This window comes from Ciconia boyciana, chromosome 7, assembly GCF_034638445.1.
Source record: "Ciconia boyciana chromosome 7, ASM3463844v1, whole genome shotgun sequence".
NCBI lineage: Eukaryota > Metazoa > Chordata > Aves > Ciconiiformes > Ciconiidae > Ciconia > Ciconia boyciana.
Window position 1 is genome coordinate 67,493,122 of NC_132940.1, and position 15,723 is coordinate 67,508,844.

General features: G+C 51.4%; 1 protein-coding gene across 2 annotated transcripts; it reads left to right on the forward strand.

The window, feature by feature from the left end:
• The first annotated feature begins 1,582 nt into the window (after positions 1-1,582).
• Positions 1,583-10,487, forward strand: CLRN1 (clarin 1). 2 transcript variants are annotated; one of them, XM_072868442.1, is made up of 3 exons: positions 1,583-1,835; positions 8,986-9,165; positions 10,183-10,487. In XM_072868442.1, exons 1-3 carry the CDS (start codon positions 1,583-1,585, stop codon positions 10,485-10,487), a joined length of 738 nt encoding a protein of 245 aa, XP_072724543.1. The 2 variants fall into 2 exon arrangements, with proteins under 2 accessions (XP_072724543.1, XP_072724544.1); XM_072868443.1 differs by having other exon boundaries at positions 10,222-10,487.
• The last annotated feature ends 5,236 nt before the right edge of the window (positions 10,488-15,723 follow it).

The window sequence follows — 15,723 nt, forward strand, 5'->3', positions numbered from 1 at the left end:
TATCAGAAAGCTGACTCTTGAAAAAAAGTAGTCAGCAAAACAGATAAACGCAATTACTTTTTTTTCCCCCCATCAAATTCTTCCTAGGACACAGTCACTTTTATATGCATATGTTCAAGTCTGTTCCTTTCACTGCTATTGTGCTGGTGATAATCATACTAAAATATTACAGTCCCTCTTCAGGGAACAATAAATGCATTCTGCTCAAGTAAAGTATTCAAAACCATCTTTAAAAATAAGCATTTTCCCAAACCTGTATGTATTCAGCACTGTGCGCAGTGCAAGCTCAGTGGCAATGGACCCCAGTGATACAGCAGCGTGCCATCGTTTGGTTACATGCGATGATCGCAGCATTAGCTTAAAAAAATCATTTGTCTGTACACAGCCTTGCTTCATTTTAATACCAAGATTGTCTTAAAACCTATGTAGTTAAACCAGACTCCGTCTTTAAGCCTAACTGATATGATACTCTCAAACCACCTGAAGCATATTCCTGCAATGGGTATGCATCCGCTTAACAAACCACCTTCCAAGCTGATCTGGTTCAGAAAAAAACCCAAACCCCGTGTTTGCTGAAAGCACTGGCAGTCAGTAGGTCGATGCAGACGGCCGTGCTTCTGGTCCTAGCCGAGGCCCTGAGTTAGCCCCGCGCCAGGGGATGGGTTATTTTGCGCCCGTGACTTTGGCTTGCAGGAAGAGCAAGGCACGTCCCTGGCAGCAGCGGGAGCCCAGCAGTGCCTCTCCTGCGTGAGCCACCGGGAGCGGGCGTGCCGCCGAGCCTTGGGTCTGCCGTAACGAAGGAAGAGAAACCGTATTTGGGTATATTTGAAACCTGAACTGAAATGTTTGTCTGAGCATCCTACACACTGCAGCCTAAACAATACAATGCATAACAGACAGGCTGCCCTTGCCAGGGAACGCCTTGCCAGGGAAAAGCAGTGCCCAAATGCAACCAAATACCGCAGAGGGGGGCTCCTGGCTCAGCGGGGGCACTGGCTGTTACCCACGCCATTGCATGAGGAGGAACAACAACAAAAAAAGAAAAACACCCCCCCCAAAAAATAGCCGAGCAGCTCAGCATTGCTAGCTTTACAGGAAAACGTGGAAACATAAAAACCTCTGAAAACGTCCTTTGTGGAGAGCAGATAACCAGAGCCAGCAGCCAAGCCTGTCTCTGAAAGCCCCCGCTCGCCCAATCAGACGGGGGCTGGGAAGAGCGGAGCGCTCGTCAAATTACAGAGAGGCTCCTTCTGTCACCTTAAACCCTTGTTATCCAGGGACAGAGGACGCACGGAAACACTACAAACTGCTCTATTCTCCAGCTCATTTGAACACATTAGCGTGCAAGCTGGAGCTATAGAGAAGGGGACCGGGAAGAAAAACCTTTACAGCATCTTTCGGGCAATGCGTGCCTCGTGGAGGCTCGCTGCTGAAGCTCTCTGAGGAGAGGGCTCCCGCCGCACGCAGGGCTGGCTGGGTGCCCGGGGCTCCGGCCGGGGAGCTCGGCTGTTTGCCGTGCTGATGCAGACCTTGTCGCTGCCTTGCTGAAAGCCGCGTCCCTCAGAGGACTTTGCACGCCGCCATGCCAGTCCAGCAGAAGAAAATTATCTTTTGCGTAGCGGGGGTGCTGAGCTTTGCTTGCGCGCTGGGGACCGCGGCAGCCATCGGCACGCAGCTGTGGGTTAAGGGGACAATTCTCTGCAAGACGGGAGCCCTGCTCGTCAACGCCACCGGCCAGGAGCTGGAGAAGTTCATTGGCGAAATCCAGTATGGGCTTTTCTACGGCGAGCGTGTGAGACAGTGTGGGCTCGGGGGGAGACCTTTCCAGTTTTCATGTGAGTAACAATGGCATTTGAATTATTGAACACGGCCCTGCTGACGGCTAGGGGAGCCGGGAGGTAGCTGTCCCAGCGTCCCCTTGCTCACACACAGAGCCTAACGAGCACGAAATACTCCAAAGCAAATGCTGCCGTTACAGTGTTCTGATCTTCAGGTTCAAATAACTTATTTTCTGAGACTGGTAAAGCCACGCTAACATTTCCAACAATCTATATTTCAGTTACACAGATACCTACATTTCAAAAGATTTATACTATTACTTCAAAAAAAGAATATTTTTCTTTCTCAATTAATCTCTATCATCTTCCTCTGTGTGTGTCAACATTACGTCCTCTGTGCCGTCATGAAAGAATGAACTAAACTAGCAGAAATCTCATGAAAGAGCTGGGGCACAGGTACGTTTGGCTGCCGTTGAGAAACAGAGCAGCCAAAAAGTTAGCAACCTGCTGCATTAATTGGAAGAACGGCTGGTTGATGCCAGCTGACGTTCAGTCGGTTGGTCTGCAAGTCAAACTTGGTATCTGACGTACAGAATTTTATCAAAGACTGTTAGCAATGGTTTTGCATTACATGTAATATTCATAAGCTATTTATCTTCAAGGGTAAGATCAATAAAATGATCAAGTGAACACACAGTTTGCATTCAGCAGCACATTAAACAGGAAACAACAAACAGCCATTTGTTATATGTACAATATGCCGCCTGAAGTTATTGCAAAACACAGGTTAGAAGCATTCTGCTAAAACAGCGCTGGTAAATTGCTTACGTGAGTCATTTAAGGCAAGGTAAGCTTACCAGGTTAGGTATCAGAAATTAGTTACTATATAATATTTTTGCAAAGTAGTAGACCAAATTAATGTAGTATAATATTAAGATTTGCCATCTCTAAGTCAGTGCCATCACTAGTCTGTTTATACAGCTGAAGTTCTCCTCTCGACTGCTTTGTTTGCCGTCGCAGCGTGCAGACATTCCACCCTGCCGGTTATAGGCTGGGGTGAATTTTCAGAAGGGTCTACTAAATCCCAAGGAATGAGTTTTCTGCTGTAGGTGAAATTGTTATGAGCCACAGCTGACAAAGCCGCTAGCCATCAGCAGCTCTGTGGCTGACGTTTGTCCGGGTTCGTTACGGCGGCCGGGCTGCGGGGCGCAGCTAACCTGCTGTAACACGAGGACAAGACGCAGCTGCGGCCGAGGCCGGAGCCGTCCCCCGCGGGCAGCCCAAGGCAATGGTGCACACCCCAATTCCCGCACCTCCCGGCCGCGGGACGGAGCCCGGCTGAGCAGCCCCAGGCTCGCACCAGCCCCCTCGCGGGAGCTGCCCGGGCAGGGAGAGTAGCAGCAGAACGAATCCGTGGCCAACTTGGTGCAGGCGAAGCCATGGGAAGGTCGCCCACAGCCACCTCGGATGCGGCAAGAAGCGGGCATCCCTCTCTAGTCCGTGTCGGCTCAGCGCACGGGGCCGGACTAAACCCAGCCACGACAGACAGCCCCCACGCCAGAGAAGCCACAGTCGAGACAGCCCGTTGGCGTCTCCTTCTCACTATTTTCTTTCCACATATTTGTTACTTAGATACTTCTAAACCATTTCATTGATGTGCCTTGCATTCAGGCTCCCATCTGTACATTTCGGCTTGGTGTGGCTGAAATATTTTAATATACTGCTAGTGTGATTGTAGCGATAGTTTCAAAAGAATTTTAATTTTGTGGGCGGTGTGAATTAATATTAGAGGTACAAGAGAGAATACAAACGCGCAGCTTGTTTGTGATGATTTAATAATATCAATCATCACTTTTTTTTTAAGTATCTCACAATGCTACATACAGGTAAGCTCTGGATCTGTGCAAGTACTGCAGAGCATTTGCAACCAAAAGTACTCGAGGGCTGCGGAGTTTGCTCTCGCTTTGGCCACACGCTTTCTATCCACGCTCACAGAAACCTCATGTAAGGAAGCTTTCCTATCCAAATGTTTACCACACTTGCATTCATAAGTATAATTTCAACGGAGCACATAAACACAAATGTGACCAAAGAACAGAAATACTACAATGTGAAGTTTTTAATTAGTCACAGCTAAGCAACCCACTTTGGAATGGTAAAAAACCCACAAAACCCAAGTGTTCATACAGAGCTGCAAGATCCTACTGCACAGGACAATATTAAAAATTAATTTCTTTAATACGAGTGCCTAAAGTACGTATTCAAAGAACTCCAAGGCTTTCAGGAATTACATAAAGAAGAAAACATTAAGTAATTCGCTCAACATCAGTAAACATCACTGTTCTCATTTTCAGAGGTTTGAAACACGTGCTTTAATGCCTGTTCCCAGGACCTGAAACCAAGGCTGGATTTAATCTTACGCCTGAGACTCCTCGGGTCAGAAGTGAAGCTGCTGGCGTGCCGTGGTGGAGCGGCTCCCTCCCGGAGAGCAGCCTTGTCTCCCGTGTCCCAGCCCCTCGGGCACCGGCCACAGCCCCCCCCCACCTGCAGCGGCAGAGCTAGCAGGGCTCACGAACACGACCCAAGAGCCTTGACCGACCTGAAACTGAACCCAAGCTTGCTTATTAGAGCAATTTTTTAACCTTTATTCTCCTTCCGTGCAAGCCAAGCATTAACAGCGAAACATTGCAATAGGTCTCACTCACAATATTACAAGCCCGTCTTGCCAGTCTTCTTTGCCTGCACTGGCATCCTTTACATAGCACTCTGAAAAGGCAACGCTACGAGGTGGTCTTTGGCACCGTGTATATCTGAAATGTAGCCCAGTTACAGCTTAAATAATTTCACCAGCCCGGTTGTACCGATCATGGCACTCTGCAGGGCTTTGCCTCCCTGAGCGTTCACTGGCAGCTGAGGGTGGAAGCATTGCTGTCCTCCTCACAACTTGTTCTCAGATCATCTTTTATTTAGATTAAAAAGCAAACGCAACACTTACTTTAATAGGATTTGTATTTAGAAAGAATGGTTGGGCGGCTTAGCAAAATATGCCTCTACTAGAAGCGTTCACTTTGGAGACCGGGTAATGAAGGAGGCCCGTCCACGTTCTCCGGGGCTGCAGACCCGTCCCGTCCGAGCCAGCGCTCTCAGGAACTCGCTGGGAGCGTCCCGGAAAGCAGGATAACCGTATACAACACACACAGCCATAGTTTCATGCACTGACGTGCACGTTAGCACGTCTGAGAAGAAAAGGCACGGAAAATAGGCTAAATGATTTAGTTCTGTGTTTGTTCCCATTAAATGCTCCCCTCTGACCGCTATATCTCTCTTAATTGTAAAATGAATTTGCTCTGCCAGCAGACCCAGTTGGGCTGGGGAAAGCCTTCTGCTTCATTTGCTCTTGCTGATTCTCATCAGTTTCTGGGTCGGCAGTTCATTTTCTAAAGGTCACTGGCATGCATCCCTAACACACAATTTCATTCACTGCGATGAAGGAATGCTCTTCTTTCAAGACAACATCGCTGCTGGAATTAATTTCCTGATATGTCACATATAAAATTTTAATGACATAAACAACTATAAATGCAGGTGCCAAGGGAAAGAGTCAATAAAATGCAGTAACGTGTTTTCTTAAAATAAACAATCCAAAATTGTATTATTAAATACAGTTCTGCATGCTCCCCCAAACCATCAGGTAGCGTTGCAAGAAGTGGTGCTGTGCCTTGTAGAAACTCTGCACAGGCAGGGACTCCTCAGCCCTTTCGCTGGCTAGCCTGAGTGGTACGGCAGTAACATCGTACCTGGTACCACACTAAGAGTACAACTGCTTCTTATGCTGTAAATACGTGAAATACGTAATATAAGGTCCAGTAAATACAAGGTCTAGTTTCTAAAACTTGCGTTGTGTTTTACTAGGATGATGTAAGGAATTTAAGCACCAGTGGCCAAATTGGGCAGTAAGTAGCCGTCAGCAGAAGTGACCTTCTATGCGGGCAAATTCTTCCTTTAGGTGAATCGGTAAATTCAGCAGAGAGGTAGCGTTGCTGCGTGCAGCGCTTGCCCCTGCAGAGCCAGCAAGCGGTTGTGTTCCTGGCCTAGCCCCGGCAGCACGAGCTCCCTGCGCTCAGGAGCCAGGCCGGCAGGGATGCCCAGGGAAGGGTCCGCGGAGCAGAGCCCGGGCCGGTGCCGTCCCGGGAGCAGCGGCTCCTCCGTTACCCAAGGGAGGTGCGAGCGCCCGCGCAGCACGGCAGCCGCCGGGACAGGGCTCTGCGTGCCCCCTTCGTGCCCCTGTGCCTGCTGAGGGTCCCCGGGCCACGGTCCCCGCGGGCACCGGGTGCCCCTTGCCGCTCCCAGCCAGCCATCGGCAACGCAAAAGGTGATATTTCTCTAACACAGCTTCAAGGATAGTTTGCAAACATTTGCTTCCTTAATTTCCCTTTCATTAGTCAGGGAGATAAACTGACTCGGCCCCACATTACCTGCTTCGCTGTGTTTACTGCATGGCAAGCTGCAGAGCTGTTTGCTGGTAAACATTTTACAAGGTAGAGTAATTTATGGGAGGCTTTTTTACTCTCTGCACGTTACAGCTGCAGCGAGGCAGTGCCGAGGCGTTATTACCCCTGCTTTAATCGTGCCCCTGTGGATCAGGAGCAGTTAAGTGTATTTGATGACTCCTTCTAAAATACCCATTGTTGCCAAACAAACATGAATGATTAAAAATTATTCTCTCACTCCGAGCCTGATTGACTATCCCCCTGTGTCCTAGCTAAGCAGGATCACAATTTGAAATCGTAGCTAAAAGCTGCATAAAAATATTTAAAATAAAGTATTCCTCCATTTTTGCATACACAGTCACAGCAGCCGTTACATGGCTGAACTCGGCACAGCCTTCAGGCCGGCAGGCAGCGATAATGAACTCCAAGTGCAAAACTGCACGCGCCGTTTGGGGACCGCTTCCCACTGCTGCGGTCCCGAGCTGCTCCGTGGGCTCTCGTGGGGCAGCGACCGGGGCAAACGGTATAGTGGCAAATGCAGCTATAGCGAAGTATTCAGCTTTTGGAAACTTAAAATTACACAGCGTACGATGAGGGCGCTGCGTGAGCCATGTCGCAGACGCGGTACTCGCGCCCACCAAGCAGCAGCCGCCTTACTCTCAGCTGCACGGCGCAAAGCGCCGGCATTTCACCCGCCGGCAGCAGAGCGCTGGCACGGGGCTGCACCAGCCTTCGCAGCTGCACGCGCGTCTTATCTGTTCTGTCCTATTTTAGCTTGGTACCCCACTTTTTTATTGTAAGATTTCTCCATTTCCTCTCATTGATTTATCAGCTTCCCTTTTTGGCCTTGGGCTTCCAGACACAAAACATTCCATAAGTGTTTTACTTGGGGAAATGCAGGGGAGAAAATTTTGGTCATATAAAATTCACTTATTCTTTCGAAATTTCATTCAGAGAGTTTGTTGCAAATAACTCTGACGTAACCTTTATGAATTTCTCCCTCTTTAGTATCTTATTTCATTTTAAAAATAATTTAAGAGATTGATGTATCTACAGAAATATATCCCTTTTCTGTTTTTAAGGATTTTTATCAAAATACCAATTTTTTCCTATTTTCTAAAAATAGAAAAGTGCCAAAGGATAGGAGGTAAGAAACCTCCGATCCTTTTAGGTGTCTACATGCCTCTGGCAATAACTGTTGGTGGATTTTCACAGGGAGTCTCCATACCATAAGCAACTTCACACGTTATCTTCCCCAGATATCAGACGTTCTTGGAGCCTTGAACGGCTCCCAGACGCACGCAGCGCACGAGACGCTGAACCTGCCAGTATGTCAGCACCGCGGCTTCACTAATCATTTCCCGCTTCTTCATGATCAAATGTGGACCTTTTAACTTACAGATTTATCGCGTAAGGTTTTCAGAAAAAACTCACATAGTTTTAGCCAAAATTCTTTGCTATAAACTCACCAGAACAGCACCGTATATTTGTGTTAATCGAAGTGCTGGAATTGCTGCTCTGAAATGGAATGGCAACAGCATCCCCGCCAGGAGCAGCGTGGCTTCCCTCGCAGGCGAGGGGGCCAAACCCCGACATGTCTGCACTTCAGCACCTCAGGCACAACCAGAGAGCACCCGCTGCTCCGCACCGCGCGCCCCCGGGGCCGAGAGCCCCTTCTGCCTCGCCCGCCCAGGGATCCCCTCACCTCCCCATACAGCCGGGACTCCAACGTTCCCACGGGCTTTGTCCGTCACGCGTTGCCCGTGACGTGGTCCAGACCAAGAGGCCGGCGCGAGGGGGAGGGACCCCCGAGGGACCCCCGAGGCACCCCCGTGCCCCCGCGCCCGCCCCGGCGAGGGGAGCCAGAAGCAGCATCCCTGGGAAGGGGAGCTGCCTCACCCTGTCCCGGTACCGCCAGCCACACAGCACACATGGCATGGATACTGCCAGAGCCAGGAACTTCTCATCCTCGCCTGCCCCTCCCGGCACATGTATTTTGGAAAACAAGCCTCTACTGACCAGAACAATCCAGTCCGAGAAACATGTTTCGTGTGAGGTGCCGGCCGCTCCAGGCAGGGTCAGGCGTACGAGTGACACACACATTAGCTGTAACCCAGCCCAGAAGCTGATAAAGATCCAGGCAAGCAAATAAATATCCATTGCTTCTCCAGCTTGCTTCTGCGTGATCTGGTTTCCAAGGAATGAATAACCCCCAAAACCTCGCACTGCCGTTAATAGTGCCTGCGGGTGCGGAGGAGTTTGCTCTGCCTGCCAGCGCCCCGGGCCGAGGATGCTGCTCCGGATCGGGTCCCCAGTGCATAAAGAGCTGGAGGCACTGGGGGCCGCACCCTGGAGAGCCCGGCGCCGACGGCCACGGGCCGGCACCGCGGAGGGGCCGCTCCACATCCCACCGGGGTACGGCCGGGGCAGGGGAACAACGCACGCGGGAAAGGCGCTCAGGAAGGGGAGGAGAGGCTTTCCCCAGAGCTGGCCCTCCCCTCCTCGCCAGTCTACGCTTCCGAGTGTCACAAAATGCCTTTGCCTCCAATCGTCCATGAAAACCTGTTCCTAGTTAATAACTTCATTTTCATGTCCAGTTGCATTTGGAAGAGCACGATTTAAAACAATTATCACAAACCAGCAAGAAATCCCTGGCCTGATTTCTAAAACAACTTTGCCTAATGTGTATAATAATGTTTTGTTCATTTTGTTTTTAGTTTTTCCAGATTTGCTCAAAATTATCCCTGCAAGTATCCATGTTAGTGTCATTCTCTTCTGTACAGTACTGGTCGTCTTTGCTCTGGTGGGAGCAGGTTTCTTCATGTTCAATGCTTTTGGCAGCCCTTACGAAACTCTGCACGGCCCCGTCGGGTTGTACCTCTGGAGCTTCATCGCGTGTAAGCACCACTCCATGCTTGGCTTATCGGGCAAATGCCTGTCCATGTTTGCTACTTGTGATGACCAATTTATCGGAGTAGGAGACCGTATTAGGGGTCATGGCTGCATTGACTCCAAACTGGCAAAATAAAGCTAGGCAGAAAGGCGGATGACTTTGCTGTATCAAAATATGGGGTTTCCAAATTAGCGTTAAGAGAGAACATGCCAAAATCCTCCCTGAGGGCGGGCGGCGGGATGGGCACGGGTGCAGGCAGCCCCGGCGCCCTCAGCCCTTCTCCGTAAGCTGGCAGAAAAAGGGGATGGTGCCCACGAGCGCCGGGGACCCGGAGCTGGGGTCACATCAGACACACAGCACACGGCCAGAACCCGGAATCCCACCAGAGGGGGAAAGGGGGGGAACCGAACCAAAAAAAAGTCAGTGATGCAACTGCTCGTATTCACCAAGGCGGGAGGTTTCCAGCTGAGCAAGCGAGATCACCGCTTACACCAGCAAGACTTTCTCACGGAAGGAAGGAATTGAGTCGCAGAGGGAGAGACTGACAGCAGCTCGCTGTAAAAGTGGTCTCTGAAAAAACACGGCCAACAGGGGTAAGGGACCATCCCCGTCTCTCTGCCACTTACAGAGAAGGTAAAGCCCATTCTCTGGGTTGCCAGCTTCGCTGACAAGAAGATGTACCATTATTTTACAAGGTATTACGTATTACAATCATCATTTAGTAAAGGACTTAAGTACATATTTATCTTTAAACATGCAGATAGTTCAGTTATGTTCAACGGGGCAATGAGCAGCTTAAAGCTGAAAAAGAGCACAGATACTTGGCTGGATCAGGGCACTAAAGCAGCCGTGCTAAACATTTTGGGTCCTAAGCCAAATTCAATTTAAAAAGCTTACCAATTCCAATAGCTGTTGGCTTGGATTCTAAAAATAATCCCTGTTAAAGCTAAGTTACGGTGGCCATAACAACACTGTCAATATGGCACTTGGGTGTGATGTACATCGCAGCGCCTCGCTGCAGGGACTGCTGAGATGATGAGCACCTCTCCCTCCGTTTCAGGTTCCTGTGGTTGCCTCATCATGATTCTCTTCTCTTCAGAAGTGAAAATCCATCACCTTTCGGAGAAAATTGCTAATTTCAAAGAGGGAAGTTTTACATTCAAGACTCACAGTGAACAGTTTGCAAATTCATTCTGGATCGTCCTGGTTTGCTCCCTGGTGCACTTCCTGAACGCCTTGTTGATACGATTTGCTGGATTTGAATTTCCCTTTTCAAAATCAAAAGATTCCAGGACAACCACTGGGGCGGTTGACCTGATGTATTAGAATTACATCATTTAAGAACATTTAAAGCGAAGAGGTTCATCACTACTACATTCGACAGCCACCAGATGTACTAACTTGTGAATGATTAGCTCTAAAGAAGTTCAAAAAAGGCGAAGGTTTCAAGTAAGTGTCAATATGGCAAATGCAGTAAACAAAAGAGGACATACTGTTTGGTAACACCTAGATCAAAATACCCTCTCTTTCTCGGGGCAAGACCTTATGAAGACATCTGCTTTTTTTCCAGTAAGTTATTTGAAAAGTAGCTGGTATGAAGAAAACTAGGAATATCAATAGCATTGAACTGGATCTGAAAGTAAAATAAATGGGTTGGAAGAGAGGCACGCCCTATCACCAGCAGCAGTTTTACCCTTTAGCCCTTGCGAAGGTGCGGGTGCGGTTGTTACCACGTCAGGGCAGCGGAGAACAAGGACACCCAGCAAATCTACAACCATCAAACAAGGGAAAAGAAAATGTACGGGCTTTGCTCGTAACACGCATCGAGCCCCGTCTCAAAAGCACGATGCTGAGAAGGAACACAATGCTATAGCAAGTGCTTGCAGGACAACACCCAGACACCTGAACCCCCTGCTAACGCTTTAAACCAGCATCACATGCGTGGCAGCCTCATTGTTTCTGTCCATAAAACTCTCTTTTGGGTGTTTTAGTTTTAAACTCTTTGACCCTGAAGTCCCAAAAGCCCTCATTTCCCTGTGCAACCACGACAGCTGGGCCTTCACGAGCTTGGTTAGAAAGACACACGCAGCAAAGCAGGACGTCGAGGAGATGCCAAATACTCCCTCCTGCTTGCCCGAGAGAGGCAGCCTGGCTTGGTGCTGCTGAACCACCCCTCCGCAACACACCGAGGCAAAGAGCACTTCCCAGAGCAAAGCGACGGGAACGCAAACCGGGCACCTTCCACGCTGCCCTGCATCCTCCCAAAGCCCCACGCTCAGAAGCAGGAAGAACCCCGCCCCGAAAACAGCCCTGCAAACTCTCTCTCATCAAATAATAGCAATAAGCAAAATCAAAACCTTTAGCGAAGGGCAGCAATGGAGTAACACAACAGACAGGCTTACAAGGCGTGCTGCAGCTCAGCAGGGACTGATGAAGAGATGCGTGAGGTTCTCTTTACCTCAAGGCACGCAGGAAGCCAGCACGGACAAACACGTCAGCCCTCGCACCCTTAAACTTCTGCAAGTCAGTTAAAGCAACCAGGCCGCTCGTCGCAGGTACGGCGATACCAGCCCCGTTACGTACCGGTCGAGCACAAGAGCGTTACGCCGCCAAACGCTGCCTCCGGGGGATTACGTGGGTGCCTCGGAGATGGGGTGCTCCTTGCAGGACGTGGGAATGACATTCAGAGCAAACACAGGAGGAGAGGCCCGGGGCGCAGCCACCGCACGGGCGGCCCGTTTATCTGCAGGGGCTGCAGCTGCTTCGGCAGGGCTGCAGGTGGGGAGCGCCCCAGCCCGCAGCCGTCGCGTCACCCGGGGCGAGAACCAGGCCCCGGCGCCGGCTGGGGCTCGCCCCTGGCAGCGGCGTGCTTCGAGCTCCAGCAGCGTGCAGGATGACCCCGCTGGCGTTTACGCCAGTTTTTACACTTTTACTATGAGTGGCAAAACATCGCTGGGGTTTTTGTAAAAGGTTTGTCGGCTATACCCCTCCTCCACAAACCCTTTCCCAAAGCAGCTCTGCCTCCCCACGCCGTACCATATATTCCTAGATGGTAACAATGTGTAAGGGCTACGGCAAGTTGCCACGACCCCCAGTTTTTCCCATCATTTTGTTCTTAATTAATATGCATCTTCTTCTTAATGTTAGTGTAACACATAACTTGCATTACATCTCATGGTATCGTTGACTACCCAGCAGATAATGAGACGTAACGTTTCGTCCTTCTTGTTCCTGACGTTTCACGAAGCTGCTCTGCTTTGCAGCTCTGGAGCAGCGCTGGCAATCGCGGCGCACGGCGTCGGACGTACCGGCTCACGCGCCAGCCTCTTCCTCAGAGCGCTCCTTGCCAGTCCCGCAGAGGGAGCTGGCCCGTGTGGGTGAAACAGGGTTGCGCAGACCCGTCTCGGCACAGCAGATAAACCCGTTCCCGTCTCTTCTGCTGTGCAGGAGAGAGCAGCCCCTGGCTCGGGGTCCGGGCGTTCTCACGGGGGGGTCACCTCGCAAAGGGCCCGGCTCCCCCCGCAGCCCAGCCCAGCCCAGCGCGCCCGAGGCCAGCTGTTATTTCCATTTGCATCCAGTTCCCAAGGCAAGCATAACAACTTCTTAGCAAAAGAAAATCGAGCGATGTTTGTGTTTGACCGGCTGAAAGCGACAGCGCAAGCGGGACGGCCCAGCCCGCGCTCCTGGATGAGCACCAGCTCTGTGCCTCACCTGTGACCCGTGAGCACCAGCTAGAGACGGTTTGCCCTGTTTCATCTCTAGACTAGCATATTTCACGATTTAAAAACCAACAAAAATTGTATAGTGAGGAGAAATACATAAATATGTTTTGAAGGTTCTTGAAAAATCAATTTTTGCTCATCCCAATAAAAAGTCAGTATGCATGTGAGTCTGTGCGTGTGTGTGCACGCAGTGTACGTACACATAAATCAAAATATATACATTAAGTATGTATATACAAGGGTGTGTACCAGGCCTAGACCACCGGCCCACGATGCCGATGTAGGGGCGAACGGAGGAGCGTCGTGCTGCAGACGTGGAGCTCACCGAGCTCTCTGGACCCGTGTGCCACCCCACTGCTGTGCCTGCCCTGGGCAGGGATCCTGGAGGTCGCGCTGCCGGCTCCCACCGCAGACCCTTCTAAAGCACATCCACCTTAACAGGTTTTGTTGTCGGAGCTACGACCCCCAGCAGAGATCATTTATCATTTGGAAACAGCGTGAACAACAGGTTTAGTCGACTTCCCTGCAACGGCAGGAGCGATACGCCCGCACTGAAATCTGCGGACCTAATTCCATAAAGCGCAGCCAAGAAATGGCACAGCTCAGCAAGACGCTGCGGTACGGAGCAGTTCAGGCACCAGTGCGGCAGGAGCCACGCTAAGGACGAAGGCTGCAGCCAGGTGCCCCACCGCCTGGGCCCGGGGACCGCTGGGCCGAGGGACACCCTGGGAGGCTGAGCCCCGGGAGGGATGCTCAGCACCGGCTGCGGCTGCGGAAATGCCAGCGCCGCTGCCCCAGCGAGGAGCCTTTCCTCTCTGACTCATCTCAGAGCTGAGATCACGCTAGGGAAGAAGTTAATTAAGCTTCCCAGCTTCCTCTCCGACATCTCAAAGCATTTACCTACATCATGAAGGAGCCGGGAGAGGTCTGTGCCAAAGCCCCGTTGACGCAAGTGGGTGTTTCTCCCCTTGGGCCAGCACTCGCCTGTCTCAAAGGGCTTTGACATCTGGGGATGGAAGCTGCCGTGGAAATGCAAAGTTTCGTTAACTCCTTAATTGAGTTACTTTTGCCGGCAGCCATCACTGCTGTCAGAAGTCAGGAGGTGCGGGTCCGTGTCCCCTCCGGTGTGGCGGTGGCACACGGACGTGTCGCTCAGCCGCCACCTCCCGAGGCTGGACTTCATCCCCTCCCGGGGGGCACCGGGCAGGCATGCGAACGGCCCAGCCTGGATGGGGGTGGGAAAGGGGCGAGGGGAACCAGCCCCTCGGGGGGGCAGGACGGGGCGGTGTGGACGCTGCGTGCGGCCGAGGGATGGGGTGTCCTGTGCTACGTCCTCCCTCCGGTTTTCCAGACCAACTGCCGAACGAGGTGGGGGGGTTTCTGCCTCCCCACCCCGCAGCCAGGTCCTGGGCTCTTTGCTGTCCTGCTGCCCGAATTTGCCATCACCACCAGCACCGCGAGAATGTGTGGGCTTGATGGGAAAAAACACATTTCAGTCCGGCATTCTGCGGGAAGACACAATGTCAAGGACATTATTGAAAAGATGATGGAAACCACAAGAACGAGGTAGAGGACACTGTTCCCCATCGCAACTGCTCTGACGTTTCGCCTGCTGTCCCCAAAAGGGCACAGCTGGCTGGGAAGCGGTCTGCATGGCGGGAGAGGCGGGGAACGACACGTGCACTCATTCCTCAGGACCTCACCTCCTCCAAGCGGTACCAGCTCTCAGCCACGCCTAACGTTGCTCCTTGCCTGGTTGTGTTCAAACACGCATTGAAAACCCTTTCCGATGCTGTCCACCTCATGGTGGAGAGTGAAGACACCGTGCCACCTCCAGACACCTGCCCAGCCCACGCTTACCATGTCGCATCGCTTGTGGTGGGTCACAGAGAGCTGGGCACCATGGGGTGAGAGCAGGAGGGATCCAAGGGCTGCTGGCTCTTGTAGCGCCAGCAGTTACAGGGTTTAATTCCTTGGTGGAGACTGTGTTAAAAACACCAAGCACAACAGGAAATAAAGGGGCCAGTGAAGAAACATTACAGCAAGGCATGTGCTGTTGCAGTACTATCAACCAAACAGAAACCACACCGCGTCCTCGGCAGGAAAGCCTGGTACTGTCACCCCATTTATCTTGCTGCACCTTCATTGATCGCTGGCAGTGAGGAGCATCTCACGCCTCGGCCCTGGCTCCCCCGCGCTGCTCAGCTGAAGAAGGGAGTTAAGGGTCGATTCTACCCGTCTTTGCATTACCCAGGTGCTGAGCCTGGTCTCTACCAAAATGAAGGCCCCTCAAGGAGGTGCGGGCAGAGCCCACGGCCCCTGACCCTGGGTGCCCTGGGTACGAGCAGGAGACCGGCACGAGGGAGGGTGCTTGGCCGGATGACTCCATGGCACTAGAGGGGTTAAAGCAGATGGGCGCCTTCAAAGTGCCAAAGTCCCCAGTGCTTCAGCACTGAGAGCAGATGCCCCACGGCGTGTCCTCACCCAAAGCTCTTCTGCATCCCTGGGGCAACGCAAGCCTTGCCAGAGGGAGCTGGAGCCTGGTCCGAGCGACGGCCAGCTCTGCAGGGCCAGGTTCATTCTCCTCTGCCATAAAATACCCGAATCTTGTGAAGTCTCCAAATCTGGACAGGCAGCCTGTCCCACATCCTGATTTCTAACCCCTGGAAAGGGGTTTGCATCAGCCTGCTCCATCCCAGTTTACTTACAAACACAGAGCAGATTCGATCTATTTTATTCTATTTACAAACCCACAGGCAAATCTATTCGCCTTATGTCAAGAACCTGAAGAAACGACAAGAGCTAGTAACGATCACGTCATGAGGTAAGCCGGTGTTTAT